Source organism: Eutrigla gurnardus (genome assembly GCF_963514095.1).
Source record: "Eutrigla gurnardus genome assembly, chromosome: 24".
Lineage (NCBI taxonomy): Eukaryota > Metazoa > Chordata > Actinopteri > Perciformes > Triglidae > Eutrigla > Eutrigla gurnardus.
In genome coordinates this window covers 5,945,018-5,962,027 of record NC_139935.1, presented here as the reverse complement: position 1 = coordinate 5,962,027, position 17,010 = coordinate 5,945,018, and the positions used below count along the sequence as shown (strand labels likewise).

The 17,010-nt window shown below is 46.3% G+C and overlaps 1 protein-coding gene across 1 annotated transcript; it reads right to left on the bottom strand.

Annotated features, from left to right (window-relative positions):
* Nucleotides 1-1,776: 1,776 nt before the first annotated feature.
* LOC311009915 (sodium/potassium-transporting ATPase subunit alpha-1) lies at nt 1,777-15,838 on the bottom strand. Its single transcript, XM_084004360.1, has 23 exons — nt 15,684-15,838; nt 9,229-9,342; nt 8,994-9,053; nt 7,898-7,999; nt 7,703-7,804; nt 7,452-7,565; nt 7,186-7,320; nt 6,966-7,083; nt 6,608-6,876; nt 6,220-6,528; nt 5,549-5,683; nt 5,231-5,426; nt 4,966-5,141; nt 4,749-4,885; nt 4,500-4,650; nt 3,903-4,071; nt 3,660-3,814; nt 3,427-3,550; nt 3,007-3,152; nt 2,778-2,908; nt 2,563-2,664; nt 2,380-2,471; nt 1,777-2,152 (listed from the first exon to the last, which is right to left on the bottom strand). The coding sequence occupies exons 1-23, from the start codon at nt 15,693-15,695 to the stop codon at nt 2,124-2,126; spliced, it is 3,078 nt and encodes a 1,025-aa protein (XP_083860486.1). The 5' UTR covers nt 15,696-15,838; the 3' UTR covers nt 1,777-2,123.
* Nucleotides 15,839-17,010: the final 1,172 nt, after the last annotated feature.

Genomic DNA, 17,010 nt, shown 5'->3' with positions numbered 1-17,010 from the left:
TTATGCATCATAACGTTACCTTGCCTGTACTGTTTGAATATGAATGCTGATTAATGTTGAGAGTATTATGATGCTTTTTACCTCGCAGGATGATTTTATCGTTATTTTTGATACCTGTGCTTGTCCTTCAATGGCAAAGCAACACTCAGATGGAAAATAAGCCTATAAAAATGATATTAAAACTAAACCAGTGACCAGTGTGTGAGCTCACCTTGTATCCCGTCGTCACCAGGAAGTGGGAAACTGCTTGGCTCTGTGGTAGTTTCTGTAAAAATGAGTGTTGAATTGATGTAAAAACCTCACATTTATCAGTGCGGTTAAATATTAATACGACATAAATAGTGTATTCACCTCCTGTCCTCTCTGCTTCAGCTGCTTGGATAGCTGGGATCTGTGTGTGGGGGATGACGTTGCACCTGTCAATCACAGGTAATTAGCTTCACCTGTGTGCCTTTGCTGTAACTGTGATTGTGCCTTTAGGTACAGTTCATGTGTTTATGAATGGACTGTACCATCTACTCCACTATATAGTATGGTATTACTTCTTCACACTGTCAAAAAACAAACATAGCAGCCATTTAAGTTGAATTAAAACACCTGTTAGCTCACTCTCGTTAGCCTATTTTACCTGTAATTAGCCCTCAAAACTCACCTTCCCACTCCTTTTTTAACTTTTAAAACTGGTTTGTTTTTGTATTTGTTCTGTTCTCTTTTGTTTGGACTTAATTGCTTGTGTAACGCGTCTTTCAGCACCAGGAAAAAGCGCTAAATAAAACCCATGTATTATTGTATTCACGTTAAGTGTAGTTTACAACAACTCTTTAAAATAAACTCACCTTCTCTTGTGACAAAACGCTACTTGGCGTTTGTTTTGGGGGCTAATCTCCGAGCATCACAACCCTGCATGCTCGGCAAACGTGTCCCTACGGTGGCCGGACTAAACCATTCGATCCACATCGAGAGGGGTGCGCGATCATACATTGAATCTGCGGATATTGGCTCTCTGAAATATATTTTAGTGGATGTTTCGATATTAATTATATCTGAATAGCACTGTTAGCAGTCTACATTAACTTTACAATACAGAATCACTGGAAAAATATATAAACTAAAGCACAAACATCTTGAATAATGAATAATCATATATTTAAATAAACATAAATATCAGAGAAATTCTTCCCAGTGTCTAAAAGCTTATATAAAATGTGTATTTTTTCTTTAACATAACTGTATGTCAAATTCAACATACAAGTTTTGCATGTGTGTATATCTTTGAGTAGTTAGCATTAATGTTATTGGAAAAATATCTAAAATTATAACTCAAAATAACTCAAAAAATGTGGTTAATTAGGCCTGAATCAATTAGCTTTTCTTCATCACTATAGCTTTGGGTATAAACATATTCAATCATCTCGTTCTCTCCCTTTACAAGGAACTGTGCATTTTTAAAAGGTGGGACGTTGCTGAGCTGCTGCTCATCTTGAAGTCTTAAACATCTCCTCTTCTCCGTGTGTGTGTGTGTGCATATCAAGACTCTGCAAGCAGAGCGTGGGAGGACAGAAACCACACACAGTGGCTGCATAATGGATATTAGACACACCAGAGCCCCGAAACTAAAACACCCACTGTGTCCTCGACAACTCCCAGACAGAACCGTTCTCATGAAGCTATCCATCTATCCATCCATCTTAAGTTGCACGCGGAAGAAGTACAAAAAGCTGAAAATACAGTACATCTTTAGTGAGAAAACATAATAAATGAGCACAGGAAACGTCCGTGGGACCTGACTCGAGCGCATTTTTATTGAACGTTTATAACTGTTAAAAACATGTATAAAATTGGTCCTGTTTCAGAAACAAGGCACGCATAGTCATGTCAATGTTCAGTGTTCATGTCATTATTAGCATTATCATTTATCAACATCATCATCATCATCGGCACGTTTCCATCTCAGTATTTGTCTAATAGTAGTATCAAGCATTCCCTAAATATAAAAACACGTTCCAATTTATTTCATTTTTTTCCACTGGAGGTTAAAATTTTTATTTCCGAGCAGCAAGACAATAATTCATGCAAAGACGGGAGTGGAGGAGAAGATGCGAGCTGACAGGACTGACGGGTCTTTAATAGTAGGTCTCTCGCTCCACCCAACCTGGACACACAGGGAGAGAAAACAAACACACAGGAGTTAAGAGGCAATTTCGATGCATGCAAAAAGCCTGGATTATGACAAGAAAATATTTATAAGAGAGTTTCTCCCCTTAACCAACCAAGGGAGGCAGAAAGTGAAAACAAGAGAGAGAAAATGGGAAGCAGAGATGGAGAAAACAGCAGAGGGAGTGGGAAGTAGGAAAATACAAGATAATATTCCGGACTCACCTCCTGGGCTGCGTCTGAGGATCAGCTTACGGATTTCATCATAGATAAAGATGAGCAGGGAGTAGGGGAAGGCGCAGAACCACCAGTTGGGCCTGGAAAACACGCAGAAAAGGAGAAACGTGATCCGGTGTGCTTGGATGAGCGCCGCGTGGTAGGTGGGGGTGTTTTGTGCGCTTCGCTCACTTGAGAGGGTACATTCTGAGGGCGACGTCCATGCCGGGGCAGTATGAGAGGAAGGCGGCCAGGGCGGTCTCCTCAAACAGGCCGAAGATCAGGATCTTATTCCTGAAAACACACGGGGGGGACAATTAAGACTCACGGCTCGGAGGACTGAAACCTGAGACCCCAAACAAACCAATTTGAGGGGCTGAAAATAGCCGGGGAAAACGACAACTCACTTCATGCCCTGCTGGAAGACGGAGTTCCTCCTGGTCTTGCAGATGATCAGATCGGACCACTGGACGACGACGATGCTGACGAAGAACGCCGTGTGGCAGGTGAACTCCACGATCTTCCTCTGCTCGTACGTCTGACAGGGAGCACGGCAAAAAAAAGAGTTCAAAACCCAGACGTAGACGGACAAATCCTGACCTCCTGCTTGCATTCTGTGCAATAAATGTTACCGACCCACTGCTGCCCGTAGCTGTCCTCCAGATCATTCACGTATTTATTGTCCCAGTTCACTCTGATGCCCAGCAGGGTGGCGGGCAGGAAGCCGTTTTCAGCCAAGATCACAAAGTAGGTGAAGAAACCGGCCAACGCCTGGATCATACCTGCAGGGGAGAGATGTGATCGCATGAAGGCAGATGAATAAACCGCCTTATAAGGTCATACAGGATGTTCAGGAGGGTCCAACCTATTCTTGGCTTCGTTACCGAAGAGGGGGAAAAAATCAAAAGCCAGAGGCACTGCTCTGTCATCACTCACGCTCTCCAGTCCTCTATCAGGATGAGCCTATTTCTGGTGCATGCCACTCTTCTATCTCGCATCACCCAGATTCTGAGCTCTGGAAAAATCTAATCGAAGTTACACGAGTCGTCCGCTTACCGATCTGCCCGTACGCTATGCTGATGAGCCTCTCGTTCACCAGTTTGTCCGTTTTGGGGTTTCTGGGCTGTCTCTTCATGATGTCGCTCTCGGCTGCTTCGTAAGCCAGGGAGATGGCGGGGACCTGGGGGACGGGACACGACATGCCAACTTAGAGGACCTTGAATCCACATTTTGGCCCATAAAAATCATTAAAATGGAAAGTACGTTGCACCCTATTTGTGCAGCTTTACCATGTCAGTTCCCAGGTCAATGCAGAGGATGGTGACGGTCCCCAGGGGCAGAGGGATGTTGGCGATGATGAAGAGGAGGAAGGGGGTGATCTCGGGGATGTTGCTGGTCAGAGTGTAGGCGATGGACTTCTTCAAGTTGTCAAAGATCAGACGGCCTGGTGAGAAAACGACACAAGTACATATTATAATGTTCGCCCTCCAGCTAAATCAGGATATTACAAATCCAGTGGACATATCCTTTACCTTCTTCCACTCCGGTAACAATGGAGGCAAAGTTGTCGTCCAGCAGGATCATGTCGGCGGCCTGCTTGGAGACGTCGGATCCGGCGATCCCCATAGCGACACCGATGTCAGCCTTCTTCAGAGCGGGAGAGTCGTTCACACCGTCACCTGTCACAGCCACGATGGCTCCCTGCACACAGAGGGAGGGCACAAACCTTCACTTTTATATCGAAAAAATACATATATTTAGATATTCGTATCCACAGTTGGAGTCACATTCATTCTAGACAGTGATATGGATGTGGATATTGGGAAATTAATCATTCAAACCAACACCAGCGAGGAGCATAATTAATTCTGCCTGAGGCAAACGGGTGCTCCTTTAGGCCCAGAGACGTTTGAGACGTAACACCGATAAAGCTGCAGCACGGCTAAGTGACTGAGTTAACTGGGGAACTTTACTGAATTGAAGTAATTAGGCTCATAACATGAAATGTCAATGACAAGTCATTATTGATCCGTCCTCCAGGAAACATGTGGGACACGCTGGAATATATCATGTTAATTAGTTCTGCAACTTCAGCAAGACTACTATTTGTCTGTCTGGTTGGTGCGTACCTGTCTCTGGCAGCCCTCCACGATGATCAGTTTCTGCTGCGGGGAGGTTCTGGCGAAAACGATCTCAGTGTGGTACTTCAGGATGTCGTCCAGCTGCTCTGGGGACAGATCTTTCAGGTCTCCGCCGTGCACTACACAGGCTTTGGCATCTCTGGAGAGGATACAAAGCAGAATAATTAGCGTGACTTTTCTTAAATCTGAACCAGAACGTGACCTTGGGGTACCCAGGGTTCCTTGGTGTGAAAGTACCTTGGGTTGACCTCGTTGATGGGGATGTTCAGACGCGCGGCGATGTCCTCGACAGTCTCGTTGCCTTCGGAGATGATGCCCACACCCTTAGCGATAGCCTTGGCTGTGATTGGATGATCACCTGTCACCATGATGACCTAGGATGAGGTGAACAGGAGCTGTACATACTGCATATTCACGTTTTAACATGAGTATTCCATGTTATTAAGAGCTTTACCTTAATTCCAGCACTCCTGCATTTGCCGACGGCGTCGGGCACAGCGGCACGAGGGGGGTCGATCATGGACATGAGGCCGATGAAGCACAGGTTCTCAGTGGGGAAGTTCACCTCCTCAGTGTCGAACGCAAAGCCCTCTGGGAACTGGTCGTCAGGCAGGTCGAAATGGCAGAAACCTGAAAGCGACACACATTTTAAGCTCCTTTGAGTTTCCGCTCTGTTAATCGATGCCTTGATCTCGATCCCAGCTGCCGTCCATGCTTACCCAGCACTCTCTCTCCCAGTCCTCCCAGCTCCAGGTAGGCGTTCTGGAAAGCGTCTTTCAGCTCCTCGTCCAGAGGCTGCTCTTTGCCCTGCATCATGATGGTGGAGCAGCGGTCCAAAATCCTCTCCGGGGCGCCCTTCATCACCAGCAGGTGCTTGGACCCTGTGTCAGGTGTGCCATTTTTATGAATGGAAAGCTAAAAGCACATCGGGGGGGGAAAAAATAGAAAAGGGTCACTTTCAGCATTCAGGTTTTAATGGGTGCGCTTCATTTTTAATTTAATTCCATACGCTATAATTCATTAACCCCGTTCCATACCTGGTACTTGTTAGTAGAGTTGAACGGGATCTCGGAAATTTTGGGGCTTTTCTCTCTCATTTCCTGGACCGATCCGCAACACAGCTCGATGCACTTCAGCAGAGCCGACTCGGAGGCATCGCCGGCAACATCTCTCTGGTTGGAGGAAGACGAAAGAGGTCGTCAATCACGGGAAACATTTAGTCTAAGTCTGAATAACGTCGACATTAATTACTCCGCCTCCTGAGGATGTTATGGGACGTTGCGTTCTGATTTTTGAAAGAATATAGCACTGAAAAAACACACAATTCATCAAAACTTTTCTATATTTAGAAATAGAAAGTAGAAAGTATTGGTTCATTAGAGCCATGATACCAGGTACAGGTGAAAAACACATTCAAAGACACTCGTTAACGGGTTATTCACACGGGGTGGAAACCAGATACCAGGCTCCAAGGAATGTCTGGTAGCCAAGAGACATCCATACATGTGTGTGTGTGTTCGGCGTTAGTGATAAGTGTGTTAACTCCAGGGAATATAAGCTGGAAAACAAGCCTGTTGAACCGAGTGGAAAGCATCTCTATAACATGTCAAGATCACTCAAATCTGTACGTATAATTACAGATTCAAAGAGCTAATTATTTGTCTAATAAAGGGAGAAAGACAAATTGTAGCGTAAGAAATAACCCTACCTTCAGGATGGGAAGGTTGGACTGCTCCGCCAGGAAGACGGCGCGGTTGCAGAGCCCGGCGATCCTGGCCAGGCCGGCCCAGGTGGCGGAGCTCCTGTCGAAGGAGGTCCCGCTCTGGTTCTCCGTGGTGTCGGCCTCGTGGATCTGGTTGTCGAACCACATGTGGGCCACGGTCATCCTGTTCTGGGTCAGGGTGCCGGTCTTGTCGGAGCAGATGGTGGAGGTGGAGCCCAGGGTCTCGACGGCTTCCAGGTTCTTCACCAGGCAGTTCTTCTTCGCCATACGCTTGGCAGTCAGGGTCAGACACACCTGGGGACGGTATCTGAGTCAGTGAGTCGTTTTCAGGATCCAAAGTTAGTTTTAATACACAAGAAACACCAGGACTCACAGTGACGGTGGCCAGGAGACCTTCTGGCACGTTGGCGACGATGATACCGATGAGGAAGATGACGGCCTCCAGCCAGCTGTACCCGAGGATGAGCGAGAGGACGAAGAAGGAAACGCCCAGGAAGACGGCCACGCCCGTGATGATGTGGATGAAGTGCTCGATCTCGATGGAGATGGGGGTGCGCCCCACTTCGAGTCCAGAGGCCAGCGTGGCGATGCGACCCATGACGGTGCGGTCTCCGGTGCTGATCACGACACCACGGGCAGTTCCTGGAGCAAGGCCGATTAGACATTTTTTAAAGTCTCTGACCTGCTGATAGAATGGAGGACTCTCTCTGGATGGCTTTGACGTATCGTACCTTCAACGCAGTTGGTGGAGAAGAAAGCAATGTTCCTGGTCTCCAGAGGGTTCTCGTTGGAGAAGTCAGGAGTACGAGTCTGGGGCTCTGATTCACCGGTCAGGGAGGAGTTGTCCACCTGAGGGATGAAACGTAGACAGTGATTGATGCTGCAAAGAAAAGACATCTCTGTACCTCTTGAAAGTTTTCATGGAGAAATGGTAATAGTTAAATATCCCACCTTGCAGCCGTGAGCGGAGATGATTCGCAGATCAGCGGGGATCCTGTCACCACCTTTCACCTCCACCAAATCACCGACCACCACCTCCTCGGCGTTGATGTTCTTCTTCTCGCCGTCGCGGACGACCAGGGCTTGCTACGAGACGAGACATGACAGTCCATACTCATCATCCAGCTTATTTACGGATGTCAAGAAGACTCGATTGTAGGTGGAAAAGACCTCAAAGTCACACTCTGAATCCTAAAGTACAAAAGAGTCGGTCGCACCTGTGGGACCAGGTTCTTGAAGGAGTCCATGATCTTGGAGCTCTTGGCCTCTTGGTAGTAGGAGAAGCATCCAGTGATGATGACGACAGCAGAAAGCACCACACCCAGGTACAACTGTGAACAAAATATCACAAATCCAAGGTTTCATTTTCTAGCTTTTAATCTGATCATTTTTAAACTGAAAAACTGAACCATGACCACATCGGTCCAAAAACGTTGGATGAAAATGACCTCTCAAGACATGTTCTTACATTGTCATTCGCAGGCTCATCCTCCATTGCAGCCTGGATACCATAAGCCAGGAAACAGAGGACGGCACCGGTCCACAGTAGCATGGAGAACCCGCCAAACATCTGGAGGAAAACGGAGCACGTAAGTATTTTGGAAAATGTACACTTTTACACACCGTACCATCAATGCAGATGGTCTGGTAAAGCTGGCGTTACCTGTTTGCAGAATTTGACCCACTCTGGGGTGGTGGGAGGAGGGGTGAGGGCGTTGGGCCCATCCCGAATCAGGATCTCGGCAGACTTGGCACTAGTCAAACCCTGATGTCAGATGTAGATATAGACTCCGTTACGACAAAACTGTCTTAATTGTAAATACAATCACATGTTACGCACGATCTTGCCAGCCGACTGCACACACACAGTCCAGGAGGGACTGTAGGTTGCCTGGCAACACACCATCAACAGAAAAAACAGTGGCATTTTCATCATCAGGGAAGGTAAAGGAGGACAGTACAGCAGAAGGGGGGAAAAAATGAGCTAAATGGGACCATTTGAAATCAGGGCGCCGGGGTCTTCTGCAGCTGATCAATTATTCACAACTGCTGCATCCACACGCATGCATGCACACGCAGGGGCCCGGAGAGCCCGGCGCGGAGGCACTGATTAACCATTCTCCTTGATCGCTCCTGCATGATCGGGAGCACATTTGCATGAGGAGAGAGGTTCTCGTTGGGAGTGTGCATGGTGGGGGGTTGAAGGCATGAGACAGGCAATCATACACACATGTAAAAATACAGATTGTTTGCTGTGTAATTGACAGTATAGTGTGAAATTTAGAGAAAGCAATCCACATCTGTTCCTTGCAACCTCATATCTCTCTCTTGGGGGATACTATTTATTTAAGAAACCCTGGGAGAGCTGAGCCTGCAGTGGCTCATCCCATCCTCGGTAACGTACACAACGCTCTTTAAACAGACCGCTCTGTTTAATATATCTGAAGGCCTTCGCACAACACGTCCTTGTTCTTTGTCTGAAGCGGTCACGTGTTTAAAATAAACTCACGTTTACACACCGACGCAGAAACCCTCGTCCGTCAATTGCGAAACTATTTTTATCTCAACAAACACATACAAAAAACAAGTACTTGGTGTGCAAAAGGCCTTCAGAATGGAAGTTAATGGCAGTATGCTTTGATATTTATCTGATCTGATGGAGAAAAACACAATTTCAGTGATTTTAAATCTGCAGGTGAGACACATTTAAAGACACACACACACATAATAAAGCACATTTTCCTCTTTATCTCGCTCACATTGTTGAGGTCGGTTCCATATTTGCGGTTGAGCTCATCAAGGGTCAGCTTGTGATCATCCTGCAAGGACACACAGAGAGAGAAGACGGTGGCGTGAAAAATGCCAAAAGCCGGTGACATTGACAGTTAAGAGGAAAGAATGAATGGACGCGAGGGAGGTGAGGAGAAAGGGAGGAAGGGATGAAATCAAAATGAGGAGGAAGAGCAGAAGATGAGGAGTCGAAAACAAACTCACCATGTCCACTTCCTTCTTCAGTTCATCCATATCCTTCTCCTTCTTCTTCCCCTTCGCCTTCTTCTTGCCGCCCTGCTCCGAGGTCGCAGCAAGCTCATACTGCTCGCGTCCTTCCTGGAAACAGAATTTTTTATTTTATTTTATTATTTTGGACTCAGTCTGGCTTTGTAAACACACAAACTTTGTTAAATGATGGCAAACATGGCAGCCCCTTTATTCAAAACCAAAAAGTCAGGCAAAGTGTTGACTACCGCCGAGGTGTCTGATGCAACGTGAGCTCGCCACGTGCCTGATGATGACTCAAAATGCCATTAGACATTTTGTCACACTGCATCTTCTTAAGGCTCCAAGTGGGTCAATGACTTGGAACCAGATATGAAAAAGAAAAAAAAAGTAGAGTAAACAGCCATGTGAGGAAAAGGAAACTGTGGCCTGAATTGGGGACAAACTGCCACAAACTTGTCACATGCTAGTTAGGCTCTGAGGTGGAGAGACCTGTCGGATGAGAGTGGAGACGGACACCGATGCCATCTGTCGCTGCACAAACAACTCCATGGGGATCCACTTTTTCCAGGACTTGCAAACTTTTATAAAAGCCTTCAGCTGATTATTAATTAAAGCTTCACCAATCCTGAACATGACCTCGCCAATTAAGTAGCTCAACTAAACCACAGTGGAACATTCAAATCACACTGGAGTCATTTACTGGTAATCACACTTGGGGTTGATTCGAACGCCGACTGCGACACCACATTCTCTCGCTGTAAGATTCCGATTCGACTCGCAGAAACACACGATTTGAGCTGCAAGAGAGTGAGCGCAGGCGACACGCTTGACATCAGCCGTGGCACTTTGCCCACAGAGTGACGGCCACCCTTTCTCCCTGCCGTCTCCTCCGCATGCATCCCCTCATTATCAGCGAAGGCCGGAGGAAAGATAGTGTCTCCTGGACGGCTGGATGGTGAGACGGAGTGACAGAGGAGGTGAGATAAGGAGGAAGAAAGGGGGCATCGGACAGAAGTGGAATTTAAAAAGAACAACATTTCCATTGCATCTTACCAAACACAAATAATTCACCGTGTCAGAGTTGCACCTGTATGAGCCTACAGACATCCCACCCTAATTGCATGATGCACGTTAATTCAGATGACAAGTGTAGCCGCTCATTACGAGGATGTCAAGAGTCTATCCGCTATTACTATCCATCCCAAGATGCAAACAAACCACCAGTTTTACACTCACACCATTAAAAGTTAAGCTCACTGAGGTAACAGGAGGCAGCATCGATTAGCGGTTAAGGCTCATCTATAATTCAGCCCCGGTACAAGGATCAGACGTGTTAGCATGTTAGCAGGACGGCTGCCCAAATGCCAAGTGACTACAAATGAGCCACAGTGTGCAGCAGCCATTTTGAAAACTCTTTAGAAGACCACCTATTTGACACACAAGTGTTGCTCACCCACATATGGACATGGAAATATGCTAACTAATATTGTTTTCCTACTGCATTAACCTTTAAACGTTTCCCAGGGAGTCACCAGAGCAGAGTGTCTTATCCCAGCACATGTTGTTATTGTTGCTCGAGCCCCCTGGCCAGCTAAGCTGGGAAAACACAGAGTCTGGTTCTGGATCACTGCGGCCAGATCTTAGCCTCTGGACCCCTGAGGGCCCCCCAAGGGCCATCTGGCTTCAGGCAAATAATTCACAACCAGCGGAGTCGGAAGGCAGACTTTATATCCAACAGGGGTGCTTGTGTGTTTGTTTGAGCCTCATTTTAAGTGGCAATTCTTCTATAAATAAGTGATAATTGTGATTTTTTTAGACTAAAACATCATCTACATGATCGAAAAACACCTGGTATTTCAAGTCCTCCACTTCAACTGACTAAATAAACCAACTGAGACAGAAGAAATGCGAGGAATAGAAATGTTAACCCAATCCACGACACAACAGATTCAAAGAGTCGGCTGTGGAGAGCTGCTCCCATGTCAGACCAGCGGTTGTTTACATCTGACAAGAAAGCGTGAAGCAGAGCTGCTTGACATTTCTTTTAAAAGACCCGATGGTAATCAGACAACCGCAACCAAGCTGCCGATGGCGTATCTCCACCCTCATCTACAGCATCCCGCTGATTCCTCTCTTCTTCTCAGTTTCGGTGTCAAAGCCCCCGGGGACCACACCTGACATCATCTTTCTGTTTGAGTTTGGTAGCTGCCCGTACAGTAATCCCACGCCTGACAGTCTAATAACACTCGTGTGCATCCCCTTTCATCGGTTTCACTCTGATGTTGGAAGCAGAGATGGAAGGATGCTCTGCAGCAAAAAGATGATGCGGCGGAGAAGCATTTGCTCCGATGAGAAACAAACAAACCTACTGGACACAAAACAATGGCCCTTTGTACAACTTCCATAAAATCTGCATCAAAAACAAACAAAAAGGCTCAGAAATCTTTTCATGAGACTGTTAAGACCATGGGCATGTGGGTCACTTGATCCAACAACGCTGTACTTTCTTCAGCCTACATGGAGATTTACAAAAAAGTTTGGCAGCTTACGGACTGAAATGCCTCTTTTCAGTGATGTCGGATTCAATTCTACTAGTTTAAACATGAAGGAACCTTCAAAAAATGATACATCTCAAGTCTGGAAAACTGAATGGCAGAGCACTTCAAACAGCTGAATGAGCGCGCCTCTCCCAATAGCAATGAAACCCCAAAAATCACAAGAATTTTTGGAGGGCCCCTTTCTCCCCCCTCGCCTGAGAGAACAACGTCCTACGGGCTCAAACTCACATCGGAAGAGAGCGTTCGGTCAAGCGGGCGCATATTTTAAAGCACAACTCTTTTTTTTTTTACAGATTTAAATTCCTATGAACTGTCCTTCCTGGTGCCAGCACGGCCTTTTGCCAGATACACAAGCTGTTCATTCAACTGTGCTGACACACACACACACACACACACACAGGCCTGGGACTTTGCCCGGTTGCCACCAGCGACTATTGCCACACCTCTTCACATATGTGAATGGACAGAGTCAAGTGTTGTAGCCCCCTCCCCCATTTCTCTCCTTCACTTCCTCCAAACTCTCTGTTTAAAACAGTAATTTACACATGTTCAACACTCCCTTCACGTCCCGTCCGACATTCAGCTTTCCTTTTCCAGCAGAACAAAAGTGAATGAATGAATCAAGTGTCTTTCCCCGTTGGGAACTTTGTGGGACACTTCTCCGCTGCCAGGGTGACGCACAGGCTGACGCGAGCTATTCACAAACTCACACCATCAACTTACAGTGCTTTTGTTTGTTGTCCCGTCATGCGAGTGTCACCTGACTCAGGAGACCGGTTGCAAATGTGCAAGTTTTACATTCATTAGCATTATAATCCCTACGAGCCGTGGCGATGTTTGTTGCTTTGTACTAGAATGAATGACACACCTCCGCCACATTAACTGGCTAAGGCACCATCGCTACATCACTTCCTCAAGAGGGTGGAAAAGCTGAATGTGCTGCACATTGCTTGCGTCGTCGATGGACGGAGGAACAGTGGCCTTCGGAGTTTGTTATTTCCAATGCTCCACTTTTTGCAGCGCAACAAGGCTCGCAGTGAAAGTTCAAAGAGCTGTCACAGAAAACAAAATCGCACGGCTCAAGCTGCTTAGCAAAACAGGCAAAGCCGGAGAGGGGGAGATGGTATGCGAAAAGAATGGGAGGGAGGGAGGGAGGGAGGGAGAAAGGAAAGCAAAGAGGGAGACAAGAGAAAAGGCAAAAAAGATGAATGAAACAGGGGAGGAGGCGAGGGGAATTACAGGGAGGGAAAGAAAGAGTGGGGGTGAAAAAGAGAGGAAGAAGAGGGAGAGAGTACGCTGTGTTCTGTCACAGATGAGGGGTGGCATGTGACAAAAGCCCTGGTTAACACACAATGACTGCCAGGCGGAAAGAATGTTAAATCCTCAGAGAGAGGGAGGGAGGGAGGGAGGGAGCAATGAGGGAAGGAAAACAGGTAAACAGAGAGAACAAGAGGGAAACGAACTGTAAAAGAATGGATGTGAAGGTGTAGTCGGGGTGCCCCTTTTTGGCTGAGATGAAAAGTGGCCCGAGGGGCCGACACGCCGGGTCAGTTCACAGTGGGAAGAACAGCATGAAACGCAACCGGCGGAATCCTCGCTCGGACACGGGAACGCTGGTTTAAAAGGGTCTTCAAATACACTGAAGAACACTCACAAAACGTACATTTGATCATAATAAAAAAGCACTAGAGATGCTGCCTGATGCCACAGACATAATTCATCCAGTTTGAAAAAGACGAAGAGGTAGATTTATTATGAAATATTTAGTTGGGACTAGCTGCTCCGGCGACGGCTTTATGTTGGATATTTATTAAACTCTATATATTCATTCTGAAAGGCCAAATCATCCACTACAATGTTGACGAGTCCCGTCTTTAATCAAACGCTCCCATTTCCAAAACGCTCCCATTGCAATGGATCAGTCGCTATGAGTAAATTGAAATATTTGCAATTGACAAATGTATGTTTCCATCTCTTCTCCCTCCTCTTCGTCGTGTCTGGAAGCCAAGTTCTCTCGACGGTGTCAATGCGGCAACTGGTGCCTCTTGGCTCCCCCCTAATATCGCCCCCTCCAACCTCCCCCTCCGAAGCAATCAATTCCTCCTCTCAGCTCACCCCCCTCCCTCCCTTTTTTTTATTGCACTGTGCTGCCGATGTGATGAGAAAACACTGAGAAGCAGGAAAAGGGCAGTGAAAGTGTAATATTGTGTTTAAAATGAGCAAAACATGATGGGGGGGACTGGAAAAACATGTTTCATACCTGTGCTCCCTCTCAATGCCCTGATTCCTCTACCATTACAACACAACTCCTCCTCCTCCTCCTCCTCCCTCTCTGCTCGCACCACGAACGCTCTGTGGTGGTGATCATCTCTTCCAAGTTGAGCGGTTCGTCCGTGCCAGCACCGAATGTATTGGAGAAGGGAGGCGAGGAGAGGAGGGCTGGTGGGGAGGTTGGATGGGGGGGGGGGGGGGGGGGGGGGGGGGGCAGGGCATGGCTTTCATCACATATGGGAGGAAAAGCAAGCGAAAAGAAGCCAAAAAGGGAGAGCGAGCAAAGGTTTTTTTTTTTTCTCCAGAGGCGTGAATGAGCGTCACGGAGAAAAGGAAGCAAGGCTGAATGAGCCATTCTGCTTCACATCTCCCGCCAGATCTCTCTCCCGGTCCACCTTTTCTCTCCCTTCAACCAACTCTCCATCCCTCGCAGGCTGAATCCATAATGAGCGGGTTCTGTTGCGCAGCATGGCAGGGTGTGGCGACGACTGCTATTTCATACAACAGGGTTCAGTTTCATCCTCACAATTCAAGTTTGTGGATAAACAACACAAGGGGATGCTGGTAGATCTAATAAGGTCTAAATCATCCTTTTGACATGACGGCTTCCAGAAGAAAAGATGGAGATCTTCTTACTTAGCTTGAAACCTCACATTACACAGTTTACAATTGTGATGTGGTATATTCTCATTGCAACCCCTTAAATGATTGGTTGCTGCCAGTTGGTCAAATTTCATATATGTAAGCTTTAAAAGGTGGCAAACATCATTAAAAACACATTTTCTTCCCAGAAACTAGGACTAATTTCATGCCGTTTGCATCACAGCTTCGCTATCCTTCCAGTGAGATGTGCAGATCTGACTTGAGACAAGTTATTAGAGGTCCAAGTCTCCCAGTAGGGGGGGAAACGTGGGTTGGGCTTCTAACACATCCCTCCACCTCCTGGGTGAAAAGCCCCCCCAAAAAAGTGCAACTCTGAAACAGCAAAAATGTTTGAAAAATGGCAAAACACCCAACAGGTTTGTGTTTTCCTGGTAGGGAACGTCGTTGACAGTTAAACTAGCTGACATGTCTCCGAATTCAGTCAAATGCAACACGTATCAGGGGAGGATTTTCACTTTTTTTCCCGACTTAAATGTGACAAATATAGCCATCCGCGCCGTGAAATAGACCCCCTCGCGCTCAGCCGTTCTTCTCGCAGTTCTCACGGTTGAAACGTCGCTGCTAATTCCGTTAGCTAGCAAAACTTTGACATTCCGGCCGTTTGAGATCATCGTCGCGTTATGTAACCGGACACCGAGCCGTTTAACGGCGCCGAGAAGCATCTTTGCGAGCGACAGAAACTTTATTTTCCAGGATATTCAATTAAAACCACCTTCTTATTCGTAAAACAAAACGAGGAAGTGCTCATTTCAGGGGAGAAAAACGGGGCTTATTGCTTTTATTACCACATGTGATAGTCCGCCACCTCCTTCCTCCTCCTCCCCCCCTCTGCCACAACATCAACATCGATTCACTAAAAACCACTTGTTTGAATGGCCCAAGTTTTAAAAATGCAGATTCCCGTCACCATCTCAAATCAGAGCAGAAACAGTGAAACAAAGAGAACGTTATACTCACTCCTCGTCCCATGGTTGCTAAGATGCGGACTCCCGGTTCAAGTAAAAGTTCAGAAACACAAATCCACCTTTAAAAAAAATATATGTACAATAAAAACAAAACAAAACGTATTAAAACTCCTGGATGTGTCCGTTATTATTTTTTTTTTTATGTTTTTTTTTTTATTTTTATATTTTTCTTCAGCACGTGTCACTCCTCCAGGACACACATCCGAGCTCGCGAGCCGCCGCGGCAGACCCTCCAATACTTATAGACGGCGTTTCTTCCATTGTGACGTCGACGCCGTTTGCCATGGTAACCCCACGGATGGAGGCGGGGCGTCCTCCATTATTGGGCGTTTTTCTTTTTTTCTTTTTTTCTGTTTGTCATGCAACACACACACATCATTCACCGTGGACGGGCAATGAGATAGGAATCAAATACAACTAACAGAGCTAAATGATCAATATCTAAGATGATATTACAGGAAAACATTGAGACATTGAGAGAGAAAAAAGAAAAAAATTCCCACAATAAACACATGTGCATGCACAGTATCACACACACAACATCTTCATTTATATTGCATGACCCGCTGTGTTATTGTGACATCTTTCTATATTCCTTAAAGGAATAGTTGATCATGCTGGGCGAGCCACTTAGCTTAGCTTAGCACAAAGACTGGAAACAGAGGGGAATGTTAGCCAGGCTCTGTGCAGCAACTCAAAAACTCACCCAATTAAGACATTATATCTTGTTTGATTCATCTGCATTCTGCAAAAAAAAAAAATCCTCCTACAGTTTGGTTGCCTGGCAACAGCTCCCGGCCAAAAAATAGTTTGGCATACAACCCAGTGTAAAAAAGCAAATTGTTGTTTTTAAAACTTATTTTTTTGTATAGATATGCATCCTCCTGTTTCCCGTCTTTGTGCTAAGCTACGCTAACATAGCTCTAAACAAGATAGAACATTTCCAAACATGTGGAAGTATTGCTTTCAACCTCAGCTATATTGCTCTCTGTGAAAAGAAGCCCACCTTACCTTGCCACACACACACACACACACACACACACACACACAGAAAACACACATGCACCTGACTCATCTACATAACAGCTGGGTTGGCACAGACTGCTTTAACAAGGTGGTTCTGTGCTGATTGTCTGCGTAACACTGCCATCATCGATGCACAGAAGCGGTACACGCGGCATGCATGGGCCCCCTTAAAGGTACTCCCTCTGACTTACAGAGTCCCTATCCATTGTTTCCTCCAACATATTTATATGCCTTCACTGTTACTAGGCTGCAAATACTCCAGGATGCTCCCTGACCTCTGACGCCCCCTTTGG

Excerpts from the sequence above, each read along its gene's own strand:
- LOC311009915 (XM_084004360.1), bottom strand. Across the intron at positions 4,651-4,748 it reads ATCAACGAGGTCAACCCAAG|AGATGCCAAAGCCTGTGTAG; the intron begins GTACTTTCACAC and ends TATCCTCTCCAG. Across the intron at positions 4,072-4,499 it reads TGGAGGGCTGCCAGAGACAG|GGAGCCATCGTGGCTGTGAC; the intron begins GTACGCACCAAC and ends CTCTGTGTGCAG.